The 15,134-nt window shown below is 53.0% G+C and overlaps 1 protein-coding gene across 1 annotated transcript in view; it reads left to right on the top strand.

Annotated features, from left to right (window-relative positions):
* Positions 1–15,134, top strand: part of OTOG (otogelin) — an 85,365-nt gene that overhangs the window by 37,784 nt on the left and 32,447 nt on the right. Inside the window, exons 26-33 of the mRNA XM_021685793.1 lie at positions 1,504–1,638; positions 1,888–2,034; positions 2,340–2,459; positions 4,344–4,460; positions 5,151–5,307; positions 8,093–8,119; positions 10,610–10,771; positions 13,301–13,579. Of these exons, the coding sequence (XP_021541468.1) occupies positions 1,504–1,638; positions 1,888–2,034; positions 2,340–2,459; positions 4,344–4,460; positions 5,151–5,307; positions 8,093–8,119; positions 10,610–10,771; positions 13,301–13,579 (1,144 nt within the window). The remainder of the gene's footprint in view (positions 1–1,503; positions 1,639–1,887; positions 2,035–2,339; positions 2,460–4,343; positions 4,461–5,150; positions 5,308–8,092; positions 8,120–10,609; positions 10,772–13,300; positions 13,580–15,134) is intronic.

Raw genomic sequence — 15,134 nt, 5'->3', positions numbered from 1 at the left:
GGCAGGGCTATCTGGAGACTGAAAGAAGTGCTGTGGAGCAGGCTCAGGGCTAGACAGAGCTCACCAGTCATATAATACCCCACTGCTTGGCCCCTCACCATTATAGCCTTGCCCTGTTGGGTCCCAAGGGTCTTCTTGTCTGTAATAAGAACTCATGGTTTTTGAGCTTTTATTGTATGCCTGGTGGTCTGCTGAGCCAATTTCATGGATTACTTTGCCTAATTCTCACAGCAACATTATGAAGTAGAGTTTACTGACCCCATGTTATAGATGCAGCAACTTAGGCTTAGGGGAGTTAGGTGTCTTGGCTGAGGTCACACCATTGGCCAGTGGCAGAGCTGGTGTCAAGTTTGAACCAAGAAATCTGACAGGAGATTTAATGTGTGAAAGCTGTCAGCTCCTGCGAAGGAAAAAGGATGGTGATGTGGGGTGGGGGGCACAGTAGAGGCAGGATCCTCTCCAGAAAGAGAAAAGGGGTATGAAGAGGGCAGGTGGGAGAGTGCCAGAGACACACCCAAGGGACTTTGATTTTGCTAAGGACCTGTCCCATTATATAATAGTGAGAGTAATAATAATGACAAACCTTTTATGGAATGAGTCCTAGCTATGGGGAAGGCATTGTGTGGGGGGTTTTCATGTAATTTCTGTAACCTCAAGAGACAGATAATTGACCTTATTTTAATTTTTAAATTTCAAAGGCAATGCATGCTCTTCACTGACATTTAAAACAATTTAGAAGCATATATTAAAAATAAATATTTCCCTTTACAGCTCTTCTGTTCCCATTCCCTGCTCGTAACAGTTAGGTGTGAATCCTGCAAGATCATCTTCCATGAGACAGACAGATACACACACACACACACACACACACGGTGCTTTGTTTTTATGGATAGGATTCTGCAATTTGCTTTATTCACTTAATACCACATACCTTAGTCATTATAGAATCGGTACATACCTCTTTCTTCTTTGTGTAAAATTCTACAGAGAGGACATGCTCTTGTTTGTTTTATTATCTCCCCATTGACAGACATTTAGATTGTTGCTAATATTTAAATGCTCAATGAATACTTTTGTGGATGTATCTCTATAGAGTGTTAGACGTGGAATTGCCATGAAAAGTTGTATACACATAAGATGTTATTCAGTGCTTGCAATTTGCCCTCCAAGAAGGCTTACACTACTGTCATCACGTATATAAGACAGTACCCCCACCCTATACCCTTGTCAGCACCAGTCAACCCTATTATATAGCCATCCATCCATCCATCCGTCCGTCCGTCCAATACTTTTTGGAGAGTGACTACATGCTAAACACTGCCCTAGGCACAACAGTGAAATTGAGCTTCAGAGAACTGAAGTAAGTTGCCCAAAGTCACACAGCTAATAAGAAGTATAAGTGGATTGAAAACCACCTCAGAGTCCATGTCCCACTACCTCTGTGCCTGTCCTCAGGCCCTTCTCTCTCCCTGGTTTTACTGAACTAATTTATTTTCTCCCCAGAGCACAGCGGACCTCAGTTTCTCTGTGATTGTAGAGAATGTAGACTGTTACAGCTCTGGTATCATCTGTAGGAAGTTTATTTCCATCAACGTTGGGAACTCACTCCTCATCTTTGATGACGACTCGGGAAGTCCTGTAAGGCCTGGTGCAGGTTCAGGTTGTATAGACAGTCGTATGTTAACAGGGGCTGGGGCAGAAGAGGGCTGGGGACCCAGTTCCTTGGAGCTGTTGAGTCAGCAGCCCCGACTGAACTCCTTGGTCAAAGTCAGGAACACAGAGGTCAATGTCAGGGTGTGAGGGAGGCGTGAGTTCCTGGGGCTGGGCAGCTGACCCAGGTGTTGGGGGACACCCAGGCCTCAGGAATGACCATCCCTGTCGCTCTAGAGTCCTGAGAGCTTCCTGGATGAGAAGCAGGAGGTCCACACGTGGCAAGCAGGGTTTTTCACGCTGGTGCATTTCCCAAGGGAGCACATCACCCTCTTATGGGACCAGAGAACCACAGTGCACATCCAGGCTGGGCCACAGTGGCAGGTACTTGCATGAGCAGTGACCCTCACAGGGCCCTCTGCTCCTTCCTGGGGCTGACCCAGGCCACTGGGCATCCTTGCATGAGCTGGACCCTCACCAAGGAGCCTGGAGTATCATGCCTCCTGTCCTGTCTGCCCCCACCCCACTCCGTGCCCTTCTTCTCTGACTCTTCTCCTACCCCTCTTTACATCATGACCTCAGAAGTTGCTTCAGGTCCATGACAGACTCCTGGGCTCATGGCAACTGCGCTGCCAGTGGTTCGTCCCTGGTGTTCCTGCAGGTGACCGCAGTGTCCTCTCTTCTTTCAGGGCCAGCTGGCGGGACTCTGTGGGAACTTTGACTTAAAAACCATCAATGAGATGAGGACTCCGGAGAATTTTGAGTTAACTAACCCCCAGGAGTTTGGCAGCAGTTGGGCTGCCGTTGAGGTAAAGGCTCCCTAGGCTGCCTCCCTCCCTCACTCAGATGGGCCCTGGCTGGCACTGAGGGGCCCTGGCCCCAGGTCAGGGACACTGGTGTGAGACTGCTCATGCAACCGCTCTCCTGGCCTCTGACCCAGCATCCCCAGCCTTCGGCTCTGCCCTGTGGCCAGAGGGCATCCACCCCCCATCTCACAAATCAGGCTGCACCTGGGCCCTGGATCAAGCCCTGATGGGAAGGTAGGGGCTGAGAAGGAGATGAAGTCTTTGTCTGAGGAGAGATGACCACCTACGTACTAGGGAAGATGAGGCTTGTTGAAACATGACCATCTTAACCATTTCTGTGCCCCCAGTGCCTGGCACTAGGTCTGGTCCAGAGGAGAGTCCAAGAGAGACCCATGTGGCCTGAGGCAATCAGAGCAGGCTTCCTGAAGGAGGTGGGAGTAGACTGGTACTTAAAGGCCATATTTGGAAAGATGAATGTATCAGAGAGAAGGCCTCTGAGAGGGAGACAACTTTAGCAGAGGCAGAAATGAGGAGGATGTCCCTGGGGTTTGGGAAATGGCTGAGGCCCCCAAGTTGTGAGCTATGGGGGAAAACAGCACTGAACTGAGAGCAAGAGACCTAGGTTCTTGTCTTGGGTCATCCAGTGAGCTGCTGGGTGAGCTTGAGTAAGTTCCATCTTCTCCATGGTCCTCTGAAGGAGCTGTGCCAGGAGAGGGATGTAGACTGGATTTAAGCTCTTGTGACAACTCTGATCAGCCAAAAGAGGTAGCCTGTGAAGCCGTGCTGAGAAATACCTAAGACTTGTGTCAGGCTCAGCTAGAAGGAGAACTGTGATTGATTAGTTATGTCTATGGATGCAGCAGCAGAGAGTGGTGATATGGGCGTTACATATTCGTGTTTCCTGGACTGAGTCATCTTATGTCCCTAATTCTCAGTTGAGGAGTAGATGAAGATGAGCTTATGTAGACTGGGGTCCAGGGACAGTCATGGCTTGGAGCCCAGTGTAATCCTGAGGTGGGACAAGGCTGTTCTTGCAGCCTCAGAAGAGTGCTCGAGCCACCCCCATTTTAGAGAAGCAGAGAGGATGACTAACCTTTATTGCTCCCCTCCTCCGATCCCCTACTGCTGTTCCTCTCTTGATAACCCCCTTGGGCATATCCTGGGGGGTTCTTATGAGAATGTAGCACTGATGGAGGAGGTTCGGCAGACATTGGGGCAGTCTGTATTAGTTATTAGTTATCTATAGCTATGTAACAACACTACTACAGACTTGGAAACATTTGACCACACACATGTGGTGTCTGTTGGTCAGGAGTCAGGGTGGGGCTTGACTGGTTCTCTGCTTGGGGTATCACAGGCTCAACCAAGGTGTCAGCCAGGGCTGGGCTCTCATCTGGACGTTCGACTAGGGAGGTATGTCCTTCCCCACCTGCTGGGGTGGTTGTCAGCAGCATTCGGTTCCTTGCAACCATAGAACTGAGAGCTTCAGTGTTTTTGCTAGCTGTTGGCCAGAGAAGACCCCCAGCTCCTAGAGAGCACTCACCGTTTCTACCATGTAAGACTCCCCCACATGGCTGCTTGCTTCCTCACAGCCAGCAAGGGAGAGACTCCAGCAAGATGGACTCTACCATCTTATAAAACATAAAATATGTAACATAAAAATGCAGTCGCAGACTCATAACCATGTCCATCCCGTCACCTTTGCCTTCTTTTGTCAGTTTGAAGCAAGTCATAGGTCCTTCCCATACTCAAGGGGAGGGAATTATACAAGGACTTGAACCTCAAGAGTTGGGGGATCAAGGGGGCCACTCTAAGAGTCTGTCCACCACACCAGGCAACAGGCATTGTGGGGATAGGGAGATCAACAGCCCTGCCTTTGCCTCTCAGTGCCCAGACACCCTTGACCCCTGGGACATGTGTGTCCTGAATCCTCTCCGAGAACCATTTGCCAGAAAGGAGTGCAGCATCCTGCTCAGTGAGGTGTTTGAGACCTGCCACCCTGTGGTGAGTGGACCCCAGCCTCAGTCCTCCTGAGCCCCTCCCTACCTTCCCTCAATCCCTTCTCCTCGCAGACCGCCCCCCCACCCAATGCCTGGGAGAGGCACCTCAGGTCTAGAAAGGAGACCTACCTCTGCCAATCCCCTGCCTCCAGCCTGCTCCGATGAACCTGTTCTGTTTCCCCAGATGACCCAGGACAGACGGCCAAACAAACCGCTTCCATGCCTTTTTCAAACCTATCTCAATCTGGCTCTTCCTCCCGGTGAGGAAGTTATTCTGCACAGTGGACACAAACCCCTCATGCCCTGGCATCGGCCTGTGTGCAGACAGAGGGGAGCTGGCGCTTAGCTCTGCATGGCACCCCCCAGGGCCTCGAAGGCTGCCGTCGGCCTGGCCCTGGCTGGGAGTTCATACCCCATGTCTGTCTCTCAGCCACACCCTTAACCTCTGGATCCGATAGTGTAGGCCTAGGGAAGGCGAGAGCTTAGTTCTCAAAAGTGGGGTCTGCCTGGGCCCTGGAGCTGTTTCGCTCTGAGCTGGCCGCCTGTCTGCCCTCACCCCACCAGGGCAGCTCACCCCAGCCTGGGGTCCCTTCATGTTGATGCTGCTCCCTGCCGCTAGGAGGCATCGGCTGGGAAGCTGAGGGGCTAACCCTCGGGAGCTGTCCTCTGACCTCTGACTTCTGACCTCCCCCAGGTCGATGTCACTTGGTTTTACTCAAACTGCCTGACGGACACCTGTGGGTGCAGCCGGGGCGGGGACTGTGAGTGCTTCTGTGCCAGTGTGTCCGCCTATGCCCACCAGTGCTGCCAGCACGGGGTGGCTGTGGGCTGGCGGACCCCGCGCCTCTGCCGTGAGTATGCAGACCAGGCACCCAGTGTGGGGAGCGGGGGCCCCTCCGCGGGCAGGCCCGTGGGCTGCCATCACCCTGCCTGGCATTACTGAGTACTCGGTACGTGCCACGCACCAACTGGCTTGCCCGTGTCTTTCACTGAATTCGTAAAATACCCTATCAAGTAGGAATTCATTCCTGGTTCACAGCTGGGGAGCAGGTTAGACAGAGGGAGAGATGGAGTAACGTGCTCAAGGTCACACAGCTTAGTGGAGGAGCCAGGGCTCATCTTCAGATGGTCTGGCTGCAAATCTGTGCTCTTAACCACGTTCCCAGGGGAGTCAGGAGCCCCGGGTTTCAGACCCACAGCTGCCATATGCGAGCTGTGTGGCCTCAAACAAGTCACCCAACCTCTCTGGGGCTCAATTTTCTCATCTGAAAAGTAGGAATGGACCTGCCCCACCAGGTTTATTGTGAGGGTCAAATGGGATAATGAATTAAAAGCCCTTTGTCAGCTAAGACATACGGGCCCCTTCAGAGGCAGCACAAGACATCAGTTTATTTAGAGCAATGGTGGTCTGTAAATGCTTTGGGTTGCACGCTCCATCTAGTAAAAAATGTTTCAAGCGTGCATTCATACACATACATAGATACATGTATGTGGGTACATATATACTATTAGTAGTATAAATGTGTATCATAAAACAGATACAAGAGTAAATATTTTAAAAATGAAATAAAATATATAGAAAGTTCCATTAGTCATTCACTTATTATTTATTATTTGTTCCTGCACACCGATGATCTTTCTGGGCCCATCACTGCCTCACTTTGGGGTGCAGTGGTTATCACACAGCCTCTGAGGCCAGACTGTCTGGGTTCAGGCCCAAGCCCCACCCAGCGGGGTCACCTGGGGCACATTCTTCACACCCCAACTCGTACATGGGTTAAGAGACCCGTCCCTCCCTTGCAGGGTGCTGCAAGATTTCAGTGAGCTAGCCCACGTGAAGCACTGGGCACGCACTCTGTGGTATTACTGAGGTTGCTGTCATTTCTTACGGGGATGCAGGTGCTGGCCCGTCCTGAGCCCTGAGAGCTCCAGGCAGGATGACCCTAGGAAGAAGATGGAGCAGAACCTACCTCTGGCCTCCCTTTTCTCTGCCCGGTTTCCTCTGAGAGCCCTCTACTACAGAGGCTCTGTGGTCATGCTCTGTGGCCCTCCCTTCTCTTTCTCAGATAAAAATCCTTCATGAAAGAGAAGGCAGCACAGTTTTACCAAGGATCTGCTGTGTGCCCAGCTGTGTGCCTTCTGTGCATTAGCTCCTTGATATTCAGGGCTAGGAACTCCTCACCTAGGACACAAGATTTAAGGAAGCACAAAAAACTCAGTAACAGAGATAAATCACATTTTAAGGTAATATTTTTAAAAAATCAAACTTAATGCAAAAATATCTGTGGCTTTGATGAACAAAATATCAAAGTTTTAAGTAATGACAGGGTTGATAGTACTGATTTTCCCTTCTGCCTCAGGATCCAACGTGGCTTGGCAAGGCGCTATCATCGATCCTGTCCTTATTTTAAATTTTTGATATTTGGTTCATCACGGACATTTTGCATTAATTTAAAACATTTTAAAACAGTGTATTAAAATATTATGCATCTTAATTACTGAGGTGTTTGACGCCCCCTTCCCTTTTGCACACAATGTGAGCACTTGCCTTGCCCTAGTCCAGGACTCGCAAGTCTGTGGGGCAGGTACCCTTGGTGGTCCCATATTATAGAGCAGGGCACTAAATTTCAGAGAGGTTGAGTAACTTGTCCCAGTATGCACAGCTGAAGAGTGAGAGAGATGGAATTTGAACTCAGGTCTGACTCTTCCGGACTACCTCCCACTGACTTGGTACCCACTTGAAACCAGAGACTCCGAGATCTAAATTTCTAGTTCAATCTTCTGAGTCAACAAATGAGGAAAAGTGAGTCCTTTTCCACAGACACATGGTAGGTCAGTCTCACTGCAAGTGCTCTTTCTAGAGGTCAGTGCCAAATGCAAAGAGATAGTGTTGATCATGGCATTTGGGGTATCAGGTGGAGTAGGTGGCTCTCTTTAGACCATGCCTACGAATGAGGGAGGATCCCCCTCAGCCTTCATCCACGGTCTACCCAACTGGCTCCTCATGGCCTTGCTTCTGGCTTTGGGTGCCCCTGCAAGGTCCCCAGCCGGCATCCGGGGGACTACAGAATCCATGGCTGAGGCGCCTGGGCAACAGGCTGCAGTGCTGGGCGGAGCCACTAGAGGGTGCGCTGAGCACACACTTGGAGGAGCTTGTGAAAGCTGATGGAAACTACACCCCGAGGGGCCTGAAAAAAGCCTTGGGTCCTGGTGGCCCCTGGTTCCCTTCCACCCAAGGTTCTTGAAATACCAACTTCTATCTTGTGCTTGCATTCCTCCAGGAACTGCTATAACATTTGTGACTGGAGTTCCCACTCCTTGATTCTAGCCTTGCCCTTTGGAGCCACAGAAAATGCCCCATTCTGTCCAACACTCATTCACTCATTCACCCATTCGCTCATTCATTCATTCGCTACATGCTGAGTCCCTACTCTAGGTCAGGCTTTGAGCTTTGTGCCGGGGGCACAGACAGGAGCCGTGGTATTTCCTACACCTTAAGACACCTGAGTCCAATGACCATGCGCAGATCTTGGAGTTTGGGAGGCAGGCCAAATCTGGGACAGCTGGGATGCTAGGGGCCGTGGCTCTGCCCACCTGTCCCAGGCTTCTCAAGAAGTCTTGTTCTCTCTCTTGCAGCGTATGACTGTGACTTCTTTAATAAAGGTAAGCCCATCCTCCCCAAGTGGAGCCTGGGGGGCTGAGTACTGCCAGCCCCGCTGCTGCCATGACAGCATCAGCTGGCCCTGGAAGAGCTGTAACATGGTGCGAGGAGGGACCGCACTGTGCAGAGAGAGTCCAGATAGTGCAGAGGCCAGGGGTGTCTCAGAATTCTGTCTCTAGAAGCTCCTGTGTCCCCTCTCTCCAGGCCAGGCCAGCTTTCTGGGAGTTGTTCTCACCCAGGGCAGCTTCACCAGGAAGTAAAAACCCCATTCCCACCAATATGCCACCTTCTGTCCTTTGCAATCTCGCTCATCAGTCTCATGGAATATTGTCTTGGGTCTCCTGAAGGTTTGAGTGGTGAAGGCAAATGCACACTGCTCTTTCTGAGGATGACTGGGGCAGAACCTACAGCTTGGCTCAGCCTGTCCAATTCATCTTCAAATTTAGCCAAGGTCACAGGGTACCAGGATATGCTCCAAATTCTGCATTAGCTAGAGTAAAACCACAGGTCGCGACTAAAGACCCAAGGGAGGCTAATGTCCAGCGTTAGAGCTCATTATTCAGTTTAATCACCAGGGTCATGGGCAATAGGGTGGGAAGTCAGATCTTGGCAGAGTTAGATGCTCGTCAGGTCCTTGGTACCATTCACCTTTGACTTCGGAGCCCTGCTTCATCCCCTTCCAGGTACCATGCCAGGAATAGGCCTATGTGCATCTAGGCCCAAGGCTTTGTCCTCAGTTACAAGCATTACCAGGTTTTGGGTTGAGACATGTCCCACTGGCAGAGGATAGCAGGTGAAATCGAGGGGGACAGACTAGAGACAGGATACCAGTTAGGGAGTCTGAGAGATAAAAGCTGGACCAGGGTGAAGCAGGATAATTCAGGGACTACAGACCCTCCAAAATGTTAGCCCCTAGGGACTCCTGATGGCCAAGGGCTTCCTCCTGGCTATGACGAAGCTTTCCTTATAGGAATGAATCTGTAACAGAATTGCAGTCCCTGGGACAGGCAAGGTCTGTCTGACATCAGGCAAGACATTTCAGCGAGACAGCTCTGAGAAGAGTTTTCTCCCTTCTGTGGCATTTTGGGTGGCAGTAACTGGCAAAGGACAAGCTGTTTCTAGCATCTTCCACCTACTCATCCACCTACCCATCCATTCCTTGCTCTGCTCTCCTACCAACATTTTCTCTGGTCCAGGCCCTTTGCTGGGTGCTGGGGAATCAATGGTCAAAGAGGCCTGTCCCGGTGGTGGTGTGCTGGATCCCGCTCACACTGGCCCCCTAAAGCTGCGGTGTGTTCCTAACTCCACATTCAGTTGGTAGCTTGAAACTGACCACTGCCGTGAGTATTCACACGGTGGAAATCAGCAACCACTACAAAGTGGGGTTTTGTTTGTTTATTTGTTTGAGAGTTTATTGTTATGCATTTACTAGCATAGCGCTGCCTGTTTCCCATCTGGCCCAGGAGACGGACGTGGATCCACCATCAAGGTCCTCATCCTAAGAGCTGTGATCAGGGCCTGCCGTGCTCCAAGGGCTGGTGGAGCGCTGAGGAGGAGGGATGACGTTTGTGTGTGGCGGGAGAGGGTGCAGGGAGAGCTTCGCCAAGGAGGTGACATTTGAGCTGGGCCCCAAAGGTTGAGTAGGCGTTTGCCAGGCACAAAACATGGAGGACTACTCTGAGTGGGTGGACAGCATGAGGAGAGGCATGAGGTAGAGCACAGCACGGCTCTTTCAAGGAGGTGCTAGAGAAGTTCAATGTGGCAGGGCAAGGGTGTGGGGAGGTAGGTGGGGTTTGGGGTGGGAAGGGTCCCTGAATTCAAGCTGGGCTTTTGGATTCCATCCTGAGGGCAATGGGGAGCCATTGATGAGTCCCAGCAGGGAGTGTGGCTAGAAAGGTGACCCAAGCACCCGTGGGGAGGAAGCACTGGAGGCTGGGGGGCACACCAGAGGCAGGGAGGTTGGTTTTAAGGCAATTGTCTAGGAAACCCATGGCCCTCTCCAACCTATACCAACAACGGTAGGAACCCAAGAGCCACAAAAATGACACATTTGAGATAAGCAGGTAAACACTGATGTTGAGGCTGAGACTTGCCAGGCTTCGTTCCTCAGGTGTTGGGTGGGTAGAGACCAGGTCTGATGTTGAGTCCCAGAGGCGACCCTGAATAGAGCAGTGGCGGTGGGACAGGCCCACGGAGAGACATCTGCAGGGGTCAGGGTGGGGCAGAGGTCTCCCGTGGGTGGCCCTGTTCCCAGGTTTCCTGTGAAATTGTTCAGGCGCTGTGCAGAGGGTCACTTCCCATCAGGGACTGACCCCCTGGAATTCATGCCCCTTCCTTCTTGTGGAATCAAGTTCCCTGGGGCCCGGGGTGAGGGAAGCGACTGAGAGTAGCTCTCTCGCACCCTCTCTTTTCCCCACCTCTGGCAGGATGGGAGGTGGGCCAAGGCCCAGGGGGGCAGGCCTCCCACCTGGGCCCCTTCTCTCCAACACTAGGTAAGGGTCCCTACCAACTGGCCAGCTTGGCCACTGGCAATGCCCTGGTGGCCAGCAAGGCGGCAGGCAGTGCCACGGTCCTCATGAGCGCAGAGGACGTGGCTCCAGGGGACATTGTGAACTTCCTGCTGATGGCTGCACTGTACAAGGCCAAGGCTCATGGTAAGGTCTGCCTCCAGCCCCACTGCAGCCCTTGGTGGAGGGAGGATGCTGAGGCCCTAAGCAATCTGCAGTTGCTGGAGAAATGTGGGGCTCCAACAGGTGCCCCTCTGCCAGCTGAGACAGGCCTCTGGGTCAGCCTGTTAGTCTCTTCAAACAGACACCTTCCATTTTCTCCCTGGAAGAAGCAGGGAGGCCAAGGTCCAGATGTACCTTTGTAGCTTTATACCATTGCTGTGTTCCGGTCAAGCCTGGTGGCAACAACCACTCCTTCCTCTCCCTCCCCTCCTTCCTGCCCCCAGTCCTCTTTCCCCTCTCCTCCTCCCCCTCCTCTTCTCTCCCTCCCCTCCACCCTCTTCCATCTCTTCCTGCTTCTCCTTCTTCTCTTCTGCCTCCTCCCCTCCCTTCCCCTCCGTTTTTGAGACTGGATAGACTTGAAGTGCCAGAGGGGAGCTGGCTGATGTACTGACTCCTGGGGGGCTTGCTTCTGCGAATGGAGGAGCAGGCTCTTGACCGGTTCAGGTTATGATCCTGAATTCTGGGACATGCCTGGAACCAGCCACAGCCCCCTGGGACTCAGTCCACTGATTTGACTGGCTTTGCTTTAGTGGGCACTGTCCTCTGTTCAGAGTTCAGCAGTGCTGAAGGGGTGGCAGGAACCTTGCCCGGCACAGAGGGACCCCTGGATGGTATTTTTTTGGGGCCCTGGGCCAGCCAAGGCCTCAGTTCAACCAGTGCTGGGAAGTCTTTCTTGTGGCCATTTGTGTGTGTTCCAGTATGCATGACCGCTGTGATCAGCATTTCTACCCCCGCATCCTGCTGGCCCCATCTAGTCAGTGTCTCCCTAACCACAGGGATGTGGCCCATCCCAGCATCAGCTGGAACCAGGACCCAAGAGACTTCTCAGAGGGTTCATCCCAATCTCAGAAATTCAGTTCTCAGATTCTCAGGGTCTGCAGTTTACCTAGTTATGAGGACCTCTCCCCACCCCCTCATCCCTCCTTTCCTGCCTTTCATTGAGCCCTATTCCCAGGCCAGGCACAGAGCTGGGCACCAGGGCATTAGGGATGGAAGAGACACATCCCTGTCCACCAGAAGTCCACAGTCCCATCCAGGAGTTAGACATGATATGAGCATGATATGATGGTGCCTGCTCCTGGGTCCCATCCCTGGGGCAGACTGTGGAGGTTAACCTCCTGGGCTCTGGCCTTAGCCTACCTGGTCTCCTAATCTTGTCTGCCTCTTCCACCATCAGTGTGACTCTGGGCCTCACTTTCCTCATCTGTAAAATGGGGACAACAAGATCATCCCCCACTAACCTATTATAGATTGTACTTGTTTATGATGTTTATCCTCCTCCCAGTTGAATGTAAGTTTCATCAGGGCAGGGATTTTGGTCGTTGGTTTCCTATTGTGCCTACCACCGCGCCTGGCACATGATGGGCCCTCAGAAAACATGAGCTGCTGAATGAATGAATTTGCCACCTCCTGGGGCTCTCTTGGAATTTAATAACCCAGCAGGTAGAGGGCTTACTTAGTATCACGTCTGGCACATAGTAAGTCCTTGATAAACAACACTTATTGTTATTACCATCAATAATGAATCCTTCCTCCAGTCGCCTCCTGTCTCCTCACAGCTGCTCAGGGAGGCGTGACAGGGCCACATGGACGGGGAGGGAAGACACATCAAGCCCCATGCTAGGCCTTTCACCTGCGCCATATTGTTTGCTCCTCACAACAGCCCGGGCACGTTAAGCCACTTGCCCACAATACAGCCAGCCGTGGCGGGCCGGGACTCCTGGACACCTGCTTGTGTGGATTTGGGGGCTATCCACCCAGCAACAAGCCCCACTTTCTAGAACTGGGCCTTTGTGGACACAGGAGAAAGGAGAGCAGACACCAGTTGTGGGGCTCAGGGCAAGCCCCTTCTCCTCTTGGGGTCACTGTTTTCTGTGGGTTGGACTCCACATCCCCTCAGTCTGCCAGCTCTGAGCCTCTGGGATTCTGTGTGGAGCAGGACCAAGCTGGGGTCACTGAAACCTGTCAAATCAGCAACCCCCTAGCCTGTCCAGTGTGTCCAATAGGACGTGACTCCTCCGGGGCGGCCGTTTCTGTCAGTCTGTTCACTGCTGTGTCCCTAGCATGGAGAATTCCTCCTGGCACACAGAGGGTCCCCCAGAGGTTTACCGGGGGAGGAAAGGAGGGAGGGAGGGCGAGAGGGAGGGAGGGAGGGAGTGAAGGAGAAAGGAGAGCAAGGACGGAAAGAGGGAGGAGGGAAGGAAGGTGGGAGGAAGACACGCCGAGGTTTGGCAGCTGACAGCTTCTCTAAGCTTCCACTTCCCTCGGGGAGAGGTGGTGTGTGCAGAGGGCCCGCCAGCAGGCAGAAGTAAGTGGGCAGGCGTGGGGGAGCAGGGCCCAGCTAATCCACGGGGCGGGTGGCTGCCCTGAGTCACTGAGAGCAGACGCATGCCAGGCTCTGCCCCTCATCTGGACCCCTCTCTGCGCTCACCTCACCCACCTGGCTCTTTACAGACCCGGATGTGGTGTCCCTGGAGGCAGCGGACAGACCCAACTTCTTCCTCCATGTCACAGCCAATGGGTCTCTGGAGCTGGCCAAGTGGCAGGGCAGCGTTGCCTTCCACCACCATGCCTCCTTCTTACTGCACCGGGGGACAGGGCAGGCAGACCTCGTGGCCCTGGAGTCGCTGGCAGAGCCTGGCTCCTTCCTTTACGTGTCGGGCCCCACGCTGGGCCTGCAGCTGTACGAGCACACGGAGGTGTTCCGCCGGGGCACGTTCTTCCGCCTTCTGGGTAGGTGTCCACCCTGCCGTCACCCTCAGCCCCTCCTCAAACCGCCCTTCCTGCCCTCTCCCACCCTCCCAGCCGTCCTGACACGGGGAGGCCACACTTTGGTGCCGCCCCTAAGATGGGAGGGGGCCCGACCTCCATGCTGGCGGCCTAGGGAGCTGTGGGCCGTGGGGCTCGGGGCCCAGCCAGCTTCCTGGGTCCTGCCTACACCCACAGGCCAATTACATGGTCTAAAAATAGGGCAGCCTTTGTGGACGCGAGGTAAGAAGTGCTCCTGACTGCAGCTTGCAGAGCCCACTGGCTCAGGTTTCTTGCTGATGGGGACACATGCCTGCCCTGTGAGCTCAAAGATCGCCCCCTGGGCACCAGGCTGAGGAGCCAGCAGTCTCCCTCTGTCCCGCATGGGAGGCCCAGGACCCTGGGCAGTGATGGGGCAGCTCCATACCCTTTCCAGCTAAGGCCAATGGGATCCAGGGCTCTGCCATCCCTCTGCCAGGTGGGTCTGCCCCCAAGTGCTTGTTCTCTGCTTCTACCCTGGGGGAAGAGATCACAATTTCTCTACCACTCCAGGCAGGCCTCTGTCCTGCAAGGACACATATATGTTTGTGCCTGTGAGGGCGCCTTGTGCTGCATGAGTGGGTCCATTTACATATGTGCACAAATGTATCTCCAACCAGCCCCTTCACTTATCACCTCCCCCACAAGCCAGGCCTGGGCCAGCTCATTCTTCCATTCCATGGTCATCTAGAGAGTCCACCAAAGAACCCCGCCCAGGACAGATTCATCACTGGCTGTAATGGCAGGACTCGTGTCCCTTTCTGGAAGACCCTGAGGCAGAGTAGAATGAAGCCAGACTTTGAAGCCAGACAGCCTTGGGTTCAAATCCTGACCCTAGTCCTTGGCACTTGGAGGAGAGCTCCCCACCATCCACCTCCGTACAGTGGGGCTATTTGCCTCATAAGATTGTTGTGAGGATTGATGACATCTAACAGGCTTTGCTCTGGGCCTGGTTCTAGTAGGTGCTCCCCAAATGTAAGTTCTCAGTTCTGGTCTCAAGGATCCTAGAAAAGCAGGTTTCTTCACAATCGTCAGCAGTGTGGGGATAGAGTCAGGAAGGGGCTGCCAGGTGGGGCTGCTCCCTCTGGCCTGTTGCAGAGCCCACCCACATCTCCCTGCTCAGGCCATGGTTTCAGAGACTGGTCACATGTGCTAAGATGGTCTGGGGTCTTGTCTGCCTCCACGTCCCCCATTGCCTGCTTTCTCTGAGGATTCCTCATCTGTCAAGGCACTGGCCACAGGACCTTTTTTTGAGGAAATCTCTCCTGGGAGAGTTTAATTTTCCCAGCATCTTCTGTGCCTCAGTTTCCTTATCCATAAAATGAGGATAATGATAGTGTTACATCATAGGATTATTGTGAGCATAAATAAGGGAATACTTATGAGATGTTGAATGTCGTGTTTGGTGCTGTTTAAGAGTTGGCTGTTGTTTTTGTTGTTGTTACTATCGTTCTTAGTCACCAAGGGTGCCGGGCAAGGCTGGCCATCAAGGTCCCAGGGG

Source organism: Neomonachus schauinslandi, chromosome 11, assembly GCF_002201575.2.
Source record: "Neomonachus schauinslandi chromosome 11, ASM220157v2, whole genome shotgun sequence".
Taxonomy (NCBI): Eukaryota; Metazoa; Chordata; class Mammalia; order Carnivora; family Phocidae; genus Neomonachus; species Neomonachus schauinslandi.
This window is presented reverse-complemented; position numbering and strand designations above follow the sequence as displayed.